Raw genomic sequence first — 17,566 nt, forward strand, 5'->3', positions numbered from 1 at the left:
TCCTGTTACCGGAAAAAAATTTATCCATATTATATTATGGTGAGAATTAAATTAATTTAAAATGATAATATTTTTTAATGATTATTACTTAATCACGTATAAAATCTTAAAAACTTAGTTTCAGACTAGATTATTTTTCAAAAATCTATAGAAAATGAATTTAATCAATTCATTTCGGAAATCAATGTTAAAAATATAATTTTATTTCAAATATTCATATTTCTCGTAAATTTACATAAATCAAATATAATATCTGTAATACTAGGGAATAGCAAATAAATTATTATTTTTATTTACTAGGAGAGAATATTGATTACAAAAATGTTTTAAGTGAATTTTCCAAAGAACAATAATTTCTAGTTAATTTTTTATTATTCATTATTTTCATTATATTACTTTTGTCTTAGGTGCAAAGAAGATCCAAAAATTTGAACCCGTCTCTTTATTTTCCTTTTTTCCTTTTTTTCTATCTTTTCTGCAGATTTTTGTGTTTTATTTGAATCTTTTTTCAGTCATTAAAGTTTTATTGACTAAATTTTCGGAGTCATCACTGCATGATCTTTGATTAGTTAGTAAGACTTTTTTAAATGAAAGTTCCCTTTTCTTTTTAGTTCCGTTAATTTTGCTTTTCTTTCGACTTTCGAGTGTTTTTTTTCGGACATCAAAATTATTATCTAATTTCTTGGAGGACAATTCAAAATGTCTTAGAGTTAGATTAAAAATTTTCATGTATGATATAAACTCCTCTCTGATACTCTTGATATAGTATTTCGGTACAATTCATTGACGTGAAAGTTTTATGACAAAAAATAAATAAATTTGAACATGTCATAAAATTTGTCATATTATTAAATTTATACCTAATTTTTTGAAGCAATATATAATATTAAATTCTCAAATACTACAACAAAAGTCTATTTTACTTATCTCTTAAATTAAAAGAATACAAAATTCTCTTAACTTTTTTTTTTGATCAAACAAAATTCTCTTACCTAACTGCTGCTGAAAATGATTCCATTGATGTTTTTGAAAATTTGGAAAGGCTGCGTTAAATATCAGTCTGTGGTAATAATCATGACAAGAGCTCACCTTTCACAATCAAAGATTGTTCATTCATTAGGAGTTAACACTTTCGGCAATCAATATCTGGTATCCGACGTGTAGATAGTTGGAGTGCCGCTCCTCCAATCTCAATCTATGAGATTAGAATTTTTGAACTTTGGCCTAACAATGGTTTTTATGTGATAAAGTGAAATGTTGCAATTTGGATCGCTCGAAATATCTTTAATTTCATTTTTAAATTTTATGTGTTAAATAATTAGGAAACAAATTAGCTAATTGTTTTTATTATGTTATTTGTTTTCCAACCTGCACTACGCCATATATGGCCTACCGCAATGGTATGAACACGAGTGTTGCAAAATTATGTTGCATTAGAGGCACTAATCCATATCTATCGCAACGATAATCATTCATGTCCATATGATGTTGCAATAGACGAATATATGTGTTGCATAGAGTATTAGTAAAATAATTATTTATAATATGAGAATAAAGTTTACATAAAATAAAGCAAAAATAATTAATTAAGAAAATATAATATATTAGGCATGAAAAGGCTAACTTTTGAAATGCAATATTAATTTTTATATAATCTCTTTAAAATAATAAAATAATAAATTTGAAACTAATTAATTATGAATAAGATAATAATGCAACAATTGAATTTTTAAAAATATAAAATATATAAAATAATCATATTTATACATAATTGAAAAGTTAAAAATAAAATAAATTACTAAAAATTTAAACAAACAAATTGAAAACTTGGGCGGCTCCTAAAAATTTGGTAGCGGCAGATTTCCCCCCTTTTCTCTTTTCAGTAGACACGCATACACAAACTCATCTCACTGCAGACACTCACCTCATTCTCTCCGCTGTAACTCACCGCTCTGCTCAAACTCACTTCTCTGCTCAAGCTTCTTCATTTTGTTTTTCACTATAATGTTTTGAGTTTTGTGTCTTTATTTTTCTCAGGCCTTGAATTGAATTGGGATTTCACCGGAATTAGGGCTTAAACAGCTTTTTACTTTAATTGGGGCTTCGATTTGCTTGGATTTAAGGTACAATCCCTCTCTCTCCTTATCTCTCTCCATGTCTCTGCTCCGCAGTCTCCCTCCTTCTCTCTCCCATCTGTCTCTCCCCACCTCTGTTAATTAGCCCCACTTTCTGAACACTCTCTACTTCTTGATACTCAATCTCCACCACCACAAACATTAGTTTCTCACGGATTCACCAATTGGGTCCAGTTCTTTCTCTAGTGTAGTTGTTGAGGCACTTGGGTAGTTCAACCTCACAACTTCATTTTTTAAATTGAGGTATTCTATGACAATTTTTATTTTTTTAATAGTTTTACAGATTTTCTTATTTAGGTGTGTGCTGATTTGTATATAAATTCAGGGGATTCTTGTTTTCTTGAATTTTACAGAAAAGAGAAGAAGATATAAAATAAATGTTGTGTATGCTTCTTTGTTTTGAATTGGAGCTCCTGAAGCTCTGGTTATCGGAGTTGTGGCTTTGTTGTTTTTTGGTCGGAAAGGTCTTGCTGAGGTGTGTTTCTTTACTTTGAGCTTGAGGTATATATGTTTTACAATTTTTGTTTGATGCTTATGTAACATTTGTAGCATCTATGGGTAATGATTGTCTCAAGGTCAACATGTATTCTGTGGGAGTCTACAGGTATTCAAAGATGGCTACTGATAAATAAATTCCTGAGGTATATATGTTTTACAATTTTTGTTTCATTCATTGTTTGCTTTAGTTGTTTTCCAGCATGTTTTTTACCATTTGTTCATTTTATCTAAAAAAAATTAATATCTGATCAAGTTGCCTACTTGGCCATTGTATTATCTCAAGCAAACATTAGTCTTGGCTGCTTTGTATGTTCTAAAGCTCTCAGGTTCCTCCGACGAGAAGATCTTGTACATCTTGCTTATGGATTGTAAGTTTCAGATTCTGAAGGTGTCTTTATGCTAATAATCCAACCAGGTAATCAGTTTGTTTCAAATAATGCAAAATTTTATTACGTATCTTAGTATCCGGATTTTCAGCATTTGATACAGTAACTTAATTACAAAGGTCATTTGCTTCTATATGCCGGTCTAGTCTTTAGACTTGAAGACAAGAATTAAAGACACCCACGACCCTCCCCTTGCCAGCATATAACAGCTTTTTAATGTAATGGACTGGTAGCTTGAACCTTAGTTATGTTAGAGATCACTCTTTAAAATGGAAGCAGTACTATGCTTATCATTTCCTTAATTCCATAACTAGAGTACTTGACTGATTGGTGAGAACTTAGAATACCGTGTTCTTCTGTTTCAAGTATGTTTCGCTTTGAGTGGGAACATGTACTCATTTCATTTTTCCTTTCCAGGAGGATCAACAACTCTGGATAATCCCACAACTCCATCAGGTAATGAAATTATATAAATTACTACTAGCATATGTATCCTGAATTTCTGATATCTGGGTTTGCATTACTTAATAGCTCTCAGAAGGTAAATTGTTTGCCTTGGGTTTTCTGTTTTTCTGTATTGTGTATACTTAATTTATTATCAGTAGTCCCTTTATTGCAAAATAGTATTTGCATATACTAGTGATTGGTATGTCGACAAAATTAAATACCTGGTGACTGTGTTATCAATAATTGCTAAAATCAGTTTCTCCCACAAGCATGAAATTGGAAAATAATAATTGAATACACCATGATGAAAAAAAAATTAGGCCATATATGTAAAGTGTTTATGTTATCTTTATCTATCCTTATTTTTTGTGTGCTTGAACATTGTAGTGTGACCAATTAGAAGTGTGTACTTGAGATCAAGATGAGCACCGAGGTTCAGCAGGCTTCTAGAGTTGATCATGGAATTCAGACCAATATGACGTTCACCTCCTCTACAGCCCCAACAGTTAGTCCAAAAATTTCAAGGTTTGCAGCAAAGTCTGGATTTGTGATACCAAAAAATAAGTTCTCAGGCTCGCTGGTACCCGCATATCGGGGTAGTAAAAAGCCGGAAGAAACTGCTCCTATTAGTGATGAAAGTAGTAAACAGACTCGAAGGAAAACAAAATAAGGGCCTGATCAGACACAAGATGCTGATGTTTCCTTGATTTTAGTTAGCTAAATATGGATTTGGTAGTTGTTTGGATTTCATTGGACTTATGTAGCTAATTTGATGTGTAGCTATGTGGAATTGGTTGGATTTTTTGAGATGTTTATATTTAAACAATATATTAATTCGTTTTAGTAAATAACGTTGCCATTGATAAATAAAATGTTGCAAAAATGAGACATACCAACATGTGTCCAAAAAATAGAGCCTACACGTGGGACCCACACGTGGATCCCATTTTTTTTGAAATGAGAAGATCTAACGTAACATAAAATTTTAGTTGCTATAGGGTAGTCAGATGTTGCAGTAGTATTGCTATTGTAACAGAAAACCCCATGTTGCAATAGGTGACCATAATGTTGCCGTAGAGGCCTAGGGCAACATGAAAAAAAGCAACTTAAATTTTATGTTGCAATAGCCATTTTTCAGGCTATTGCAACATATTTTGAGGTTGTGGCATCATTTTTTTGATGTTGTTGTAGGTCATATATGGCGTAGTGCTGGTTGCATCTGCAGTTGCCAGTTGGGGTTTGTCTCGACTGTATTGTTTAAATTAAAGAAAGTGGTTTTATTTCGTGAAGAAAAAAAAAACTCCCATAATTTGCTTTTATGTTTCTTTTTACGGTTCTAACGTGTGACATTCATTTCAAGCAAAGAAAAATTTCCATCATGATCGATGTTGCCTCACCTTACAACAACAAACTAATCTATAACTTTATACAATATTGTACACTACTCTTGATTAGGTTCACTTGTGCAAAACTTTAATCCTTACTCTAATAAGCCATGTATTCCATATCATATATGCTAGTATTATTTACCTTTTGCTAAAATTCTAGACAACCTAATATGGAGGGTCAAGTGGGGATTGTAACACAACTTTTAGAAACCTTTCTTAGTGCACTACTAAGAAACAAAGCAAGCATTGCAATTTTTCTCATGTTCTTCATTCTATTCCGCCTCTTGATCAAAAAATTTCTGCATCATCACTATCACATTCCACATTTTACCTTCAACCAGAACCCAAAATCGGAACCGTTGATCTACTGTGCTGTCTGCCTCCACGACGTAGCCAACGGCGAAATGTGTCGAAAGTTGCCACAATGCGAACATTGCTTTCATGTAGATTGCATAGACGTATGGTTGCGATGTCATTTGAGTTGTCCGCTGTGTAGAAGCCGGGTCGATTACTATCTTTCTAAGGATAAGAATTATAAGTCAGGTTTTTCTTCTTATATTCTTCCGGTTATAAGGAAATTTGCGTAGACATTATTAGTTTTAGTTTTAAGTTGGCTATAATCTTCACGGCTATATATTCATGCATGCTTGATCAATGATCAGGTGATTGTTGTGTTAATGCTGTACTCCAATCCACAACTCTTGATTTCAAATTGGGAAATTTTTGGATGTAAAACTCACGATTTTCGTGAAATTAATTCTTTACTCTGCACAGACACACACAGAAACTAGCTTGTCAGTGATTCAAAACAAAATAAAATACAAAGTTTGTAAGTTAAAGTAATCACAAGTTCAAACGAAAAGTTATTGTGTAAGTTACTTATAAGTTCAAAGTACAGACACAATAACTTTAATTCCCCATTCCCATTCCCACCAATCATCCAAACACCTTATCTTTATGGTTTCGTTTGTTTACTGCATAAATAGTTTCGTGGATCCGGCCATTGCGAAAATTTCAAAGGACAAGGATTTAGCTATGTGATCAAAGGAATTAAAGATGTATACCAAAATATCAAGCAACTTTTTTTCTTAAAAAAAAAGGGAGTAATATTTATGAGACCATTATCATGTAAGTTACAAATTAATTAACCTGTAAATTATATTCTCTACCCCCTCTAAATTGTGTCTTTTGGATCATCGTTGGAGGCATAAAAAATCATATAAGTCTTGAAGTAGAAGTTAGAAAAAAATTAAGATTTATAAATAATTAAAGTGTTTGAAAACTAAATAAAAACCATGATAGTGTTCGGGACATTTTAAACAAACAATACATATTAATATTTTTAACTTATAAATCCAGAAACCGGGCATAAAAACTCGGGCCAAACACCCTTAGTGGATACTCACTCTGGGTTCAGTTTTTGTTAAATGTTTGAAAACCACCTTTGTTTGTATTCTCCAAGGAGGTGAAAGAGCGGAGACCACTCAATCTTTCAGCACTACACGGAATCTGTTCAAAAAGAGTTTATCATCAAATTTTCATTTTAATATGTCCCTAATCTCTTCCATTATTTAAAAAAATAAAATAGTAACAACAAAAATTAGTTCCACATCCAAAAAAAAACCTTTTTCTTTGATTCTGATGAACCCATTTTTATGCATTGGTGTGCTGCACGTGATTCCAACTCATTCAACCTTGGTGTGCAATGGATAAAATAATTACTTTGTTGCTTTTCATAAACAGCACATCTCTTTTGATGTTTTCAGGGTATACTTCATTTAGTTAGTTCTCGTGTTAAGTTTGTACTAATTACTTAAACAAGTTTAAGTGTTGTTATTGGAAACTAGAATGTTTAACACCCCAGATAATGCAAAACTTAAATTCAACAACCATGATTCTTATCAATGAACTAAATTTGGTATTGTTATTCCTAATTAGGAACACTTTGGGGACATTATTTATTGCACATAACACATAGTACAAACTCAATGATCATGATTCTTGACTTAGTATGGTGTGGTTAATGGCCTAAATCCATGTTTCAGACAAGCTTCCCACACTTTTCCAATGTCTAAAATGGTGCTTCCACATTCATGCTCACTCCATCCTTCAAGGGCATGCACCATTCCGGCTACTCGTGGCGCGCTCATAACTCTCCTTGGTAACCAGTTCTGTTACACAAAACCGCGGAAAATATTAGTATGTGATTGTTAATGAAATCAGTCAGACTAATTCGTATTGAATAAATAGATGATCAGGAAAAGCACGAGATACTGACCTCACAAGAATCGACGTTTTCAAGAGATGCAGGGATTATCATTGCTGGTGTGTGATGGTATAAGCAATCGTCGCGGACTTTAATAGGAGGGAATGAAGAGAATGGAATGATGACAGTTCCTTTATCAGCTCTAGACTGTTCTTCATCACTTAATCCTTCTCCAACTAGCCATACTTTCTGCTCATAGCCGCTTGCTCGGATCAAATTCTCACTCTGTTTGGTGGCCTTTTGAAGCTTTTCGTACTCTTCTCCATCTGCAGCCACTTGAATTCCCTTTTTACACAGAACAGAAGCTACTATGCATGCTACTTTCGTGACCTTGCCTCTTAAGAGCACTTGAGTTGTGCCTTGTGGAACGTTGTTAAGGACGATAGCAATTGTCAGAGCGCTTCCATCCACAACGCGTAGTTTCAAATTGGGGAACTTTTGGATGTAAAACTCTCCGTTTTGATTGAGTTCTTTACTCTGCAGACAAAACAAAAGAATTCTTATGAGACATTTGATCAGAAACTACATTTAAAGATGTTTGCAAGACAAAAGGAAGAGTTAATCACCTGGTTCAAAAGGCCTAAACTCAAGACTTTAGTGCCTCTTGACTCTGCTTCTAGTATCGCGTTTTCAATAAATCCATTGATAGCTTTTCTCTGCCATTGCGAAAAGTACTGCAGATACAAAAGAACAGAACAATTTAGCATCACCACATAATCCAATTCGACTAAAAGAATTGAGCAACATATTAAAATCAGGTTCCGGATAAATTAAACATACTTGCACATTAAATCGAGGGATCGCCCAAGACTGAACTTTGAGGTCTCCAAACTGGTTCCTCTCAGCAACCACTGTTTTTCCATAGAATGAAGTGATGATCATAGACCACCAAGTCACTGGGGACATCAGCTTTAGGTACCATTTCGACTTCTGTGGCTCAGACGAAACAGAAGCGAATCCTAAGCGCATATGATAAACCGATTCAGCAGTAGTTAAGTGAGTTAAATGAACCACATCTGGCTTATCCTCTTTCTTCTCTAGTGAGGTCTGATGCAGGGTTTCACTAGACTTGTCAAATGTACCGTAAACGTAGTCATAAATCGGCATAAACAATGAGAGATTTGTTCTGAATTGAGTGTGGTGAAGAGAGTGGAATGAAGGTGTGTACAATAAGTACTTAAGGGGAGGAAAGACTCTGAAAAGCCAAGTAGGAATAAATTCAAAATTGCAGTGTCCCAAATTGTTTAGAAAATCAAATATAGCAATGTAGCCGAAAATCGCAAGAATTGATGCAGTTCCCGTGAGGTTTAGAATCACCATCGGTGCTCCAAAGAGTGCAAGATATGCTAAATGCTCCGCGAATGGATGAACAACAGCTGCAGAGTTCCAATATAGTTGTCGAAATCAGTAACTTAAATAATATGCTATTGTGTTAAGTATCAAAGTAACCACTATATAATTAGCAAAATTTCAAATTTGACGGTCTCAAATTGGTCACTTTCAAGCTGGTGGGTCTCAAATTGATCACTTTTTAAGTTTGTCATAAACTAACATAATCTCAAATTTATCACCGAAAATCCGCAATTTTGTGTGGAAAGTGGCAAATTTGAGACTTTGAATCTGTGAGTGGTAAATTTGAAACTTTACTAATGATATAGCGGTCAATTTGATACTTAACCCATATGCTATTTCTTGCTGGTAAAATTTAACACGAATCGAAACCACATGAGCATAGTAATGTTGCACAATCTTACATGTAATAGGCTCCGTGACAATGGAAGAGTGGTGATGAGAGTGGTAGCGAGAGTAGAGATAGTGATGATGAAGTGCTCTATGAAGCCAATAGTAAAGAAACTCAATTGGACCAACATGAAGCAAAAATGTAACTATTGCACCATCTGGTTTCCACAATGGCATTTTAGCAATTGCAGGATCAGTCAAACTCACCAAGTAGTACACAAGCGAAACCATCAAAATATTATCATCCCTGCAGCCCCGTCAATAAAAAAAACGGTGAGTATTTAAATTTCTGTAGTACGAATTTTCACGAACAAAAATATGGCAATAAAAACGTACCAATCTCTTTCTCGGTCCACTTGTTCGAACTCAATGCTCTTGTCAACAATTCTGAGCTTGGCCGTTCGATAACGAGAGTAAGAGATCCAAATCTGGCTGTGAATTAGTCTCCATAACATGAAGGGAAAAACAAGAAGATTGAAGAGGTTTCTGTCCTCCGCTTCCTTTGTCGCAAATGAGTAGATGCTATGTGCTACAAATGGCGCCACAAGCGCATACTTCAAAAAAAAAAAAAAAAAAAAATCTCGTCAGTTACATAATATGATCCTGATAAGCCCGGAAAAAAGTCACGTACATATGACCGTCTGCATGCACAAATCAAAAATGCATTTAAAATGTGTAGATGAATAATACCTTAAAATTTCCCAATGGCTTCCATGGCCAATCACTGAGAAAACCAGGTTTTGAGGCCATTTGGAGTGTTTTCTGAGAATGGTTTTCTAGTGGAATGTGACAGACAAGTTGGGAAGTATAGTTCTGGTTTATCTAGTGGGGAGATGTTGGATGGTTTTATATACAAGTGTTTGTGATGATAAAATGATACTACTCCATCTGTCCCATTTAATTCTATACGTTTCTTTTTAACTGTTCGACACGCATTTCAATGCTCTTTTTTTTTTTTTTTTTTGTAAGGGCATTTCAATGCTCTTATAAAATATAGTTCCGTAACTTATTTTTGGGATTTTCTTTTTCTGTATAAAAATATAACATCTAAACTTTAATTCAAAAAAGAAAAATTTTAAAAATAAATTGCACAACTACAATTTGCAGGAGTATTAAAGTCCATGTCGCGTCCCCGTCCCCCAATGTATACAACTCAGGGAATAAGTGGTTGTAAAGTTGATGGGAAAGATATGAGGTGCTGTAGAATTGAAGTCAATAAGGAGGTACTGCGAAAATAATTCAGCACGCCAGACAGTACAAGGACTGATATAAATAAATATTTGAAGAGATCATTGCCACTTGTAGACTTCGGTAACTTGAAATATTGACCACGTGCTTTGCTGGTAATTGGTAAATCCAATTTAGACTTCGACTGTGTAATATTTGAGGTAATTAGAGCAAGTCCAATACTATGCTAAGAAGTTCCCTAAAAATATTATAAAATAATATGTCTTAGTGATTTAGCACAAGATTTAGCACATGAGCTCCAATAGTACTCCCTATATCCATTTCCTATTATTATAATAATATTAAAAAAGAGGGAAAGAGGAAAAAAAGAGAGAGGGAAATGATGTGGAGGAGAGAGGGAAATGAATATTTTAATGATAAAAATAGTTTAGAAGTACCTAGCATATTTTAAAAATAGGGAAGGGGAGGCTTGTGCTAGTGATTAGCACATCACTAGCATAGTGTTGGAGTCCAATTTCATCCCATATTCCCTATTTTTGGATTTAAAACTTGATTTAGCACACCTATTGGACTTGCTCTTAGGTTAGTGCGGACAGAAATTTGTATATAAAGGTGTGGCAATTGATGCGATGGATTTTAATTGGAGTCCAATTAAAATTCACCATGTGTCATTATGTACAAAATTTTATACATATTTATGTGCACCAATCATTTTCAATACATATAGAGGGTGTTGTCCCACTACAAACTTCTGTTACAATAAAAATTAAAATCTTCTAAATCACATCGAAATGTATCAAATATGGTATGAAAATTGATTGTTGGGAGATGAAGAAAAATAAAATGAAGTCTGATTTTGAAAAGAGTGAAACGCTTGATGGAAAAATCAAATTAAAAATGGAGGGATTCTGTGAAATCATGTGCGGGAGGGTACAGGTTTATCGTGTGTGGTGAAATTTATAGGGCCGTTAGATTAGATTGATCTAATGACATAGATTCGTTTGTAGTTTGTATTTTATTTTTGGTTTGTATTTAATCACTAGCCTATGGATTGATCTGTTGAGTGAGAGGACGAACACCTGAATGAGACAAGTGAGACGACGGTAAGCTGAGTGAGAGGACGATCACCGAAGTGAGACAACAATCAGTTGAGTGAGATGACAATCAACTGAGGGAGACGCTCATCTGAGTGGAGGCGTCCGCTGAGGCTGAAGCCTACGCTGAGGCGTGCGACGTACACTCAGACTAAAGGTGAAGCCTACGCTGAGGCTAGGGGTGCCCGCGGGTTGGGTTGGGTCGGTTTTATCCAAAATCCTAACTCAACCCATTTTATTTGGTTTTAATAATTTTTAACCCGATTAAACTTCGGTTTAATTTTCATCGGTTTGGGTTGGTTAGATATTGGGTCGATTTGGATCGGGTTGGGTCGGCTAGAATATTTTTTTATTTTCTTCAGCTACATTATCTAGTTTGTTAACCGTATTATCTACTTAGCAACAAAATTGCATTCTGATTCTTGTGGAATAATTGAAGCAAATGCTAGTATTGGAGCATTTAGCTGATACTAGATCATTCTGGCTAACAAACAAAATGAAACTACTAATTAACTAGTTACAAATCAAATCGAAAAACAACTGCAACTACAATGAAACAAATTATAAACTCATATAATAACTAACCAATTTTTGAATGTTAGCAACTTCCTTCAATGAAACAAATTATAAACGCATACAAAAATATAAGTATGCTTTTAAAAATAGACAATAGTTCTGGAGTTTCAAAAATAGTTACTAGATAATATAAATGACCTATGTAAATCGTAACAAGACAGGGATGCAGTGTATAATTAAATGTTGGGTCGGGTCGGTTAAAAACTAATAAAACCCTAGCACAACCCATTTAACTCGATTTTTATAATTTTTAATCCAATTAATGTTGGGGATTATTTTTTCCAGGTTGGATTAGGGCCGAGCAGGGTCGGTTTGGTCGGGTTTTGAAACCCATGAACACTCCTGATTGAGGCTGAGGCGTACGCTGAGACTAAAATCTATATTGAAGCTCAGGCCTACGTGGAGGTTGAGGCCGGGGCTGAGATCGAGGCCTATGCTAAGGCCGAGACTGAGACGTACGCTCAGACTGAGGTGTACGTTGAAACTGAAGCCTAAACTGCGGCTGAGGCGTACATTGAAACTCAAATCTACATTGGGGTTTAGGTATATGTCAAGACTTTAATTTGAATTGAAGTTTGTACTGAAACTGAAACAAGTGACGATCATAAAGAATTACTGAGAGATATCCTCTATCCAGGATAATGTCAAATTTGACTATAATATATATAAAAGATCTTAATTCAATACAAATTATATATTTTTGTTAATAAGTGATTTAAACATCTATTAAATTGTATATGCATTAAAAATTCAGAGTTAAATGATCAGTCCTTTTTCGTTGAAGTATGTTTTTCCGGCCGGATCCTTTTTATAATTGCTAAAATTTTATGTGCTGCTTGTAGTAACTCATGGTTGTTTTGCTTTTAATTTTTCTCTTATTCACAAAAGGTAAAACACTGCAATAAATTTACAGCAAAAGAGGTACTACTGACAGTGGTACTCATAAAAATAAGTGATTTATTAATATAAAATTTAAACCAGTTGATATCGGAAATTCGAAATCTGCCAATGAGCAGCAAGTGATGGTGATTGGCTGGTCACCAAAATTGACTTTCAACTGAAACGGACAGCCAGCCACCTTAGCATAGTAGAGTATGTGGGTGTTTGGCAACCCGGACTTCTCGGCTTATAAGTTAGAAGCACTTATTCGTACCGTTTGTGTAAAAAATAAGAAGCACTTATAAAAAGTTAGGAATGCTAGCTTTTGTTTCAGAATTTCTACTTATTTCCCAAACACTTTAATCACTTATAAATCTTATTTTGCTTCTAACTTCTACTCAATTTATTTATTTTAAGTAATAAGCACTTATTTTAAACTCATCCAAACGGCCCCTACGTACTTTGTCTCCCGCCTTAGAGGTTTGTATGTTGGAATAATACATACCACGTTCACGTATACAAATGAGCCACGCATAATTCCTTTATCAGTGTCGTTCTAATACGTAAATTCCTCAAACTGCACTCTCACGGAATGTTCAACTAAATATTACTTTGTCGTCTCCGGGTTATTTATTGCCTACACAACATCCTGATGAATCTACTTCTATATATTAAATTGCAACCAAGGGCAAAAAGAGCAAAACAATTAGACATGAAATATCCATTATACCCCTATTTAATCTATATTTACAAAAATACCAATATGGTTCATTTATTATATATTTAACATATTAAATATCATTGATTAAGGTATTTGCACATAAATAAATATTTATGTTAATTACACTTTTCACTTATTTATGACCCCTCATTTATCTCAACTTATTTTGGAACATTTAATCAAACTATCATTTTAATTATAGATTTAAATTAAGATCTTGTAATTCTCATTTTATTAAAAAATAAAAATTATTTATATGTAATGGACTCAAGTGACAACTTAATTAAATTCTGTAATCACTATTTTAAAAACCAAATTATGATTTGACTCAGTGATTATATCGAGTACTCATTAGTCAAGTAAATATAGAAGGACGGAGGGAGTAATAGGGTAGCAAATGATCGTTCAACCGCTTATTGTTCAACATATAAATATGTGTAGACCGGTTATAAGAAGACTGAGGGAGAGGAGGAGAGAAAGCGAGACAAAGGGAGATAACAACTATTATGTGCTGAATTTTGATCGACTCGTGTAGTTAAATTTTTATATGTGCATGTGCTCGAATTCGATCATATCACTATAGGTGATCGTAACTTGTGAACATATTAAATCAATTTCAACTATTTATATGTTTTATAGATAAAAATATATAATTTGCGTCTAAAAATTCTACTTGTGTCATTATTAATTGGATTGAATAGCCCACTAGACTTCACTGGTTGTAAAAATCGCTCATATACAAATTAAATCGTGTTAGTATGAGTAAATAAAAATATATTTACTATCCTGAGTTAGATATTATTGATGTTATTAGTTGGTTTCAAAATAAAAGTATACATAAAAGCTTAATAAAAACACAATTATATTATAAAAAACAAACAAAACTCGAGTTTTACTCGAGTTGAAGTCAAAATTGAGTTATTATCCAAACAATATAAAATTAGCTGGGAAAAGAGTTTGAGTGCAAGTACTCAAACCGAATTACAACTCAAATCAGTCGAGTTTTAGACAATTGACTATTAAATAAAATAATTACATATGATTTTATAAATAATAAATCAACTTATTAAATATTAATAAACTTTCATGATAAGATAGTAATAGGGTAGCAAATGATCGTTCGACCGACTGATGATCATAGTATTGTTCGACATATAAATATGTGTAAACCGATTATAAGAATATTGAAAGACATGGTGAGAAAGAGAGACAAAGGGAGATCACAACTGTTATGTGTATCCAAACTTTGATCGATTCGTATAGTTAAACTTTTATGTGTTCATGTGCTTGAATTCAATTATATCACTAAGGGTGATCGTAAATTATGAACATATTAAATCAATTTCAACTATTTACCTATTTTATAAAATGAAATATATAATTTGCGTGTAAAAGTTCTATCTATGTCGTTATAATTGGATTGAATAGCCCACCAGATTTCACTGATTGTAAAAATCTCTCATATACAAATTATTTCGTCAGTATGAGTAAATAAAAATATATTTACCATCCTGAATTAGATATTATTGATATTATTAGTTGGTTTCAAAATAAAATTATACCTAAAAATTTAATAAAAACACAATTATACTATAAAAACAAACAAATTTATTAATTAAAATAAATAATATATAATTTTATATATAAGTGCTGGCCCGTGCCTTGCACGGGCTTCTACGCTAGTATTATTCTTAATATTCATCAGGATGTTCCGTGAATAAAATATGAAAAATACAATAAATAGATCGAAAGCATTTTTTAAATTTGGTTGGCGTCTCACGTTGACATCATAAAATATAATCATGATAACTGCTCAGGTCTAATTAATATTTTTATCTCATCCGATTATTTTTATATTTTTAAAGAGATCAATTCAACGTAAAAGATCATATATGTCACAATTTCTCGAACTAACATTCAAGATATTATTTATACACACAGAATACTCTCAGTGTTTCAAAATTTGTCAACGAATATTAAATCGTGTTATATTTAAGTTTGAAAATCACTAAAAAAATGTATTGTATTTTGATTTTTTGGGAGTCTAATATTACATGAAATAATGTTAGGGTCTCAACAGGGTACGAAGAAGAAAAATAAATATAAGATCTCAAAAAAATACGTAAAATATTAAGAAGAAGAAGAAAAATAAATATCGGACCATCTAATATTTTTATTAATAGATGAGAGACGGAGTCGTGATATTTTTTTTTGAAGTCTTTGATTCGAAATTGTGATGGTGAGCGCCGGTAAGTGCCGATACCCAGACTTTGGTATACTTAATACTTCCCTGCTTTATACTTAGTACTTTTCATCGAAATAATCAATTGAATTTTGTTTAATATAGCCAAAAACATAAATCATCTACTTGTAGTGGTCATATTTCAAAAGTTAAAAGCGAAAGTAATACTCAATTCAATAATTGGACAGACCGTGTCTATAAAATGATTTCATCCGAGAAAGTTGTGGCCAATCTTTTTCAATATATAAAATCATTTTAAAGAAATCTTCCAAATTAATATTTGCTCATATGTGCGTTGAATTATTTTATTATTTATACTTTAATCAGTCATTTTTATTTCCAAATCAATTAATATTAGGTAGGAGTATACGTTTAAACTAAACAGCTAGACTTATGAAATAATTACATCTTAATTATGTGTTTAAATTAAAATAATTATATTAAACTGGATTATAAAATAATTAAACACATGAACATAACTTATTTTTGTTAAATAAATATATCTTTTAGATAAACACATGAACTTAAATATAAATTCATAAATCTAATGTCCCTCAAAATTCAAACAGTAATCCCAAAATTCATGCCTATCACCAAACTTAACTCACGAATTTAATCCTCTGTATGATTCGTATACTAGTAGAATATATATATTGCTGCTTGATAGATAAGTGCCATCCATGCTAAACATTCGCCACTTAATTTTGGTCAACATTGTCTAGCTCTCACTTTGTTCTAACTTGTGTTGAATTTAAGCACCAAGCCCATCCGATTATTTCTACACTTTCAAATTTATATTACTTTAAATCCATTTGTTACACCTAGTAAGAACACAGTAAAAGTAAATCAAAAGCAGAGAACATTAATTTTTAACTAGTATGCATCATTTTTAGATAGCAATTTATAATACTGCTCTCCTAGTCGGTACGAGTAAGAAATGGTGGTTGTTAAGTATAAATACGTTTCTTTACTATACAAATTAAATCATTTGGATTTTTAGAGTAGTGTATCACTAGTATAACATTAGCATGTTCAGTTTAACTATAGATCGATATATTGAATCTTTTTTTTTTTTTTTAAATTTTTGCGGTTTTTTTTTTTCAGTGTTAAACCTTTAATATGTGGATAGAAACAGGGGATAATAAAACATTGTTATTGTTGTTCATGTGTATCAGTTTGAGTTTGAGTGCAGGATTTGATGTAGCTGTGTCTATTATGACTGCGGTCTTTGGCAATCTATAATGATTTTATAACAAAATGCTAATTGGTCAACTAAGATGTTAATAACGTACTTCCTCCGTCCCTTTTTATCTGTCCATTTTGGAGAAAAAAACGCATACTAAAAAATAATTGATTGTATAAACTTTTACATTAAATACCTCTAATTAATATCTTGAAAATGGTGGAATACCCCTACTTTATGTCTTGAAAACATGAATTCAACCAAGTTTTAAATAAGTCAAGCCTTGAAAATTGAAATTATGGAAATATATTTGAAAAACTATCATTAAATTAGTTTTGAAAGTATAAATAGACAGATAAATAAGGACAAATTTTTACTTCCAAAGTGGACAGATAAATAGGGACGGAGGGAGTATAAGACTGGTAATATGTCACTTCACCATATTGGAGGATGGAGGTTATGGGGAGATTATTATTATATATATTTTCCTTGGTGCGAAAGATATTTATCTACTGAACTCATGGAAAAAAAACCCAGAAAGTATCAAGATTTAAATTTGTGAAACAAGTTTAAGCATTGATAATTTATTTGATGCATAAATTGGGAAATAAGAAAACAATTAAGATGTTGTAGTCATGTGTGAGGATATGGATCAATCTCGTTTATATTATAATTTATTAGTTTCAGAGAAATGAAATTTATAAAATACCGGAACCAATTTGAAATTTATAACATCTCACATATACGTATATCACTCTAAACCAAAAATTATTCAAATGTGATAAAAATGTTATTGGTAGCATGTTTGTAAGCATGCCAGAAA

At 32.4% G+C, this 17,566-nt stretch overlaps 1 protein-coding gene and 1 long non-coding RNA gene across 11 annotated transcripts; one reads left to right on the plus strand and one right to left on the minus strand.

Annotated features, from left to right (window-relative positions):
• The first annotated feature begins 1,813 nt into the window (after window positions 1-1,813).
• On the plus strand, window positions 1,814-4,339 carry LOC108200810 (uncharacterized). Of its 10 annotated transcripts, none has more exons than XR_001802837.2 (7): window positions 1,814-1,939; window positions 2,038-2,123; window positions 2,310-2,378; window positions 2,461-2,610; window positions 2,685-3,048; window positions 3,437-3,475; window positions 3,854-4,339. It is a non-coding gene; the product is annotated as an uncharacterized LOC108200810 (long non-coding RNA). The 10 variants fall into 10 exon arrangements; XR_001802835.2 differs by having other exon boundaries at window positions 2,489-2,610; XR_010287303.1 differs by having other exon boundaries at window positions 2,322-2,378.
• Window positions 4,340-6,719: 2,380 nt separating this feature from the next.
• On the minus strand, window positions 6,720-9,746 carry LOC108202980 (very-long-chain aldehyde decarbonylase CER1). Its single transcript, XM_017371655.2, has 7 exons — window positions 9,551-9,746; window positions 9,197-9,414; window positions 8,875-9,107; window positions 7,901-8,496; window positions 7,687-7,794; window positions 7,133-7,597; window positions 6,720-7,025 (listed from the first exon to the last, which is right to left on the minus strand). Exons 1-7 carry the CDS (start codon window positions 9,608-9,610, stop codon window positions 6,861-6,863), a joined length of 1,845 nt encoding a protein of 614 aa, XP_017227144.1. The 5' UTR covers window positions 9,611-9,746; the 3' UTR covers window positions 6,720-6,860.
• Window positions 9,747-17,566: the final 7,820 nt, after the last annotated feature.

The sequence above is a fragment of the Daucus carota genome, chromosome 9 (genome assembly GCF_001625215.2).
Source record: "Daucus carota subsp. sativus chromosome 9, DH1 v3.0, whole genome shotgun sequence".
Lineage (NCBI taxonomy): Eukaryota > Viridiplantae > Streptophyta > Magnoliopsida > Apiales > Apiaceae > Daucus > Daucus carota.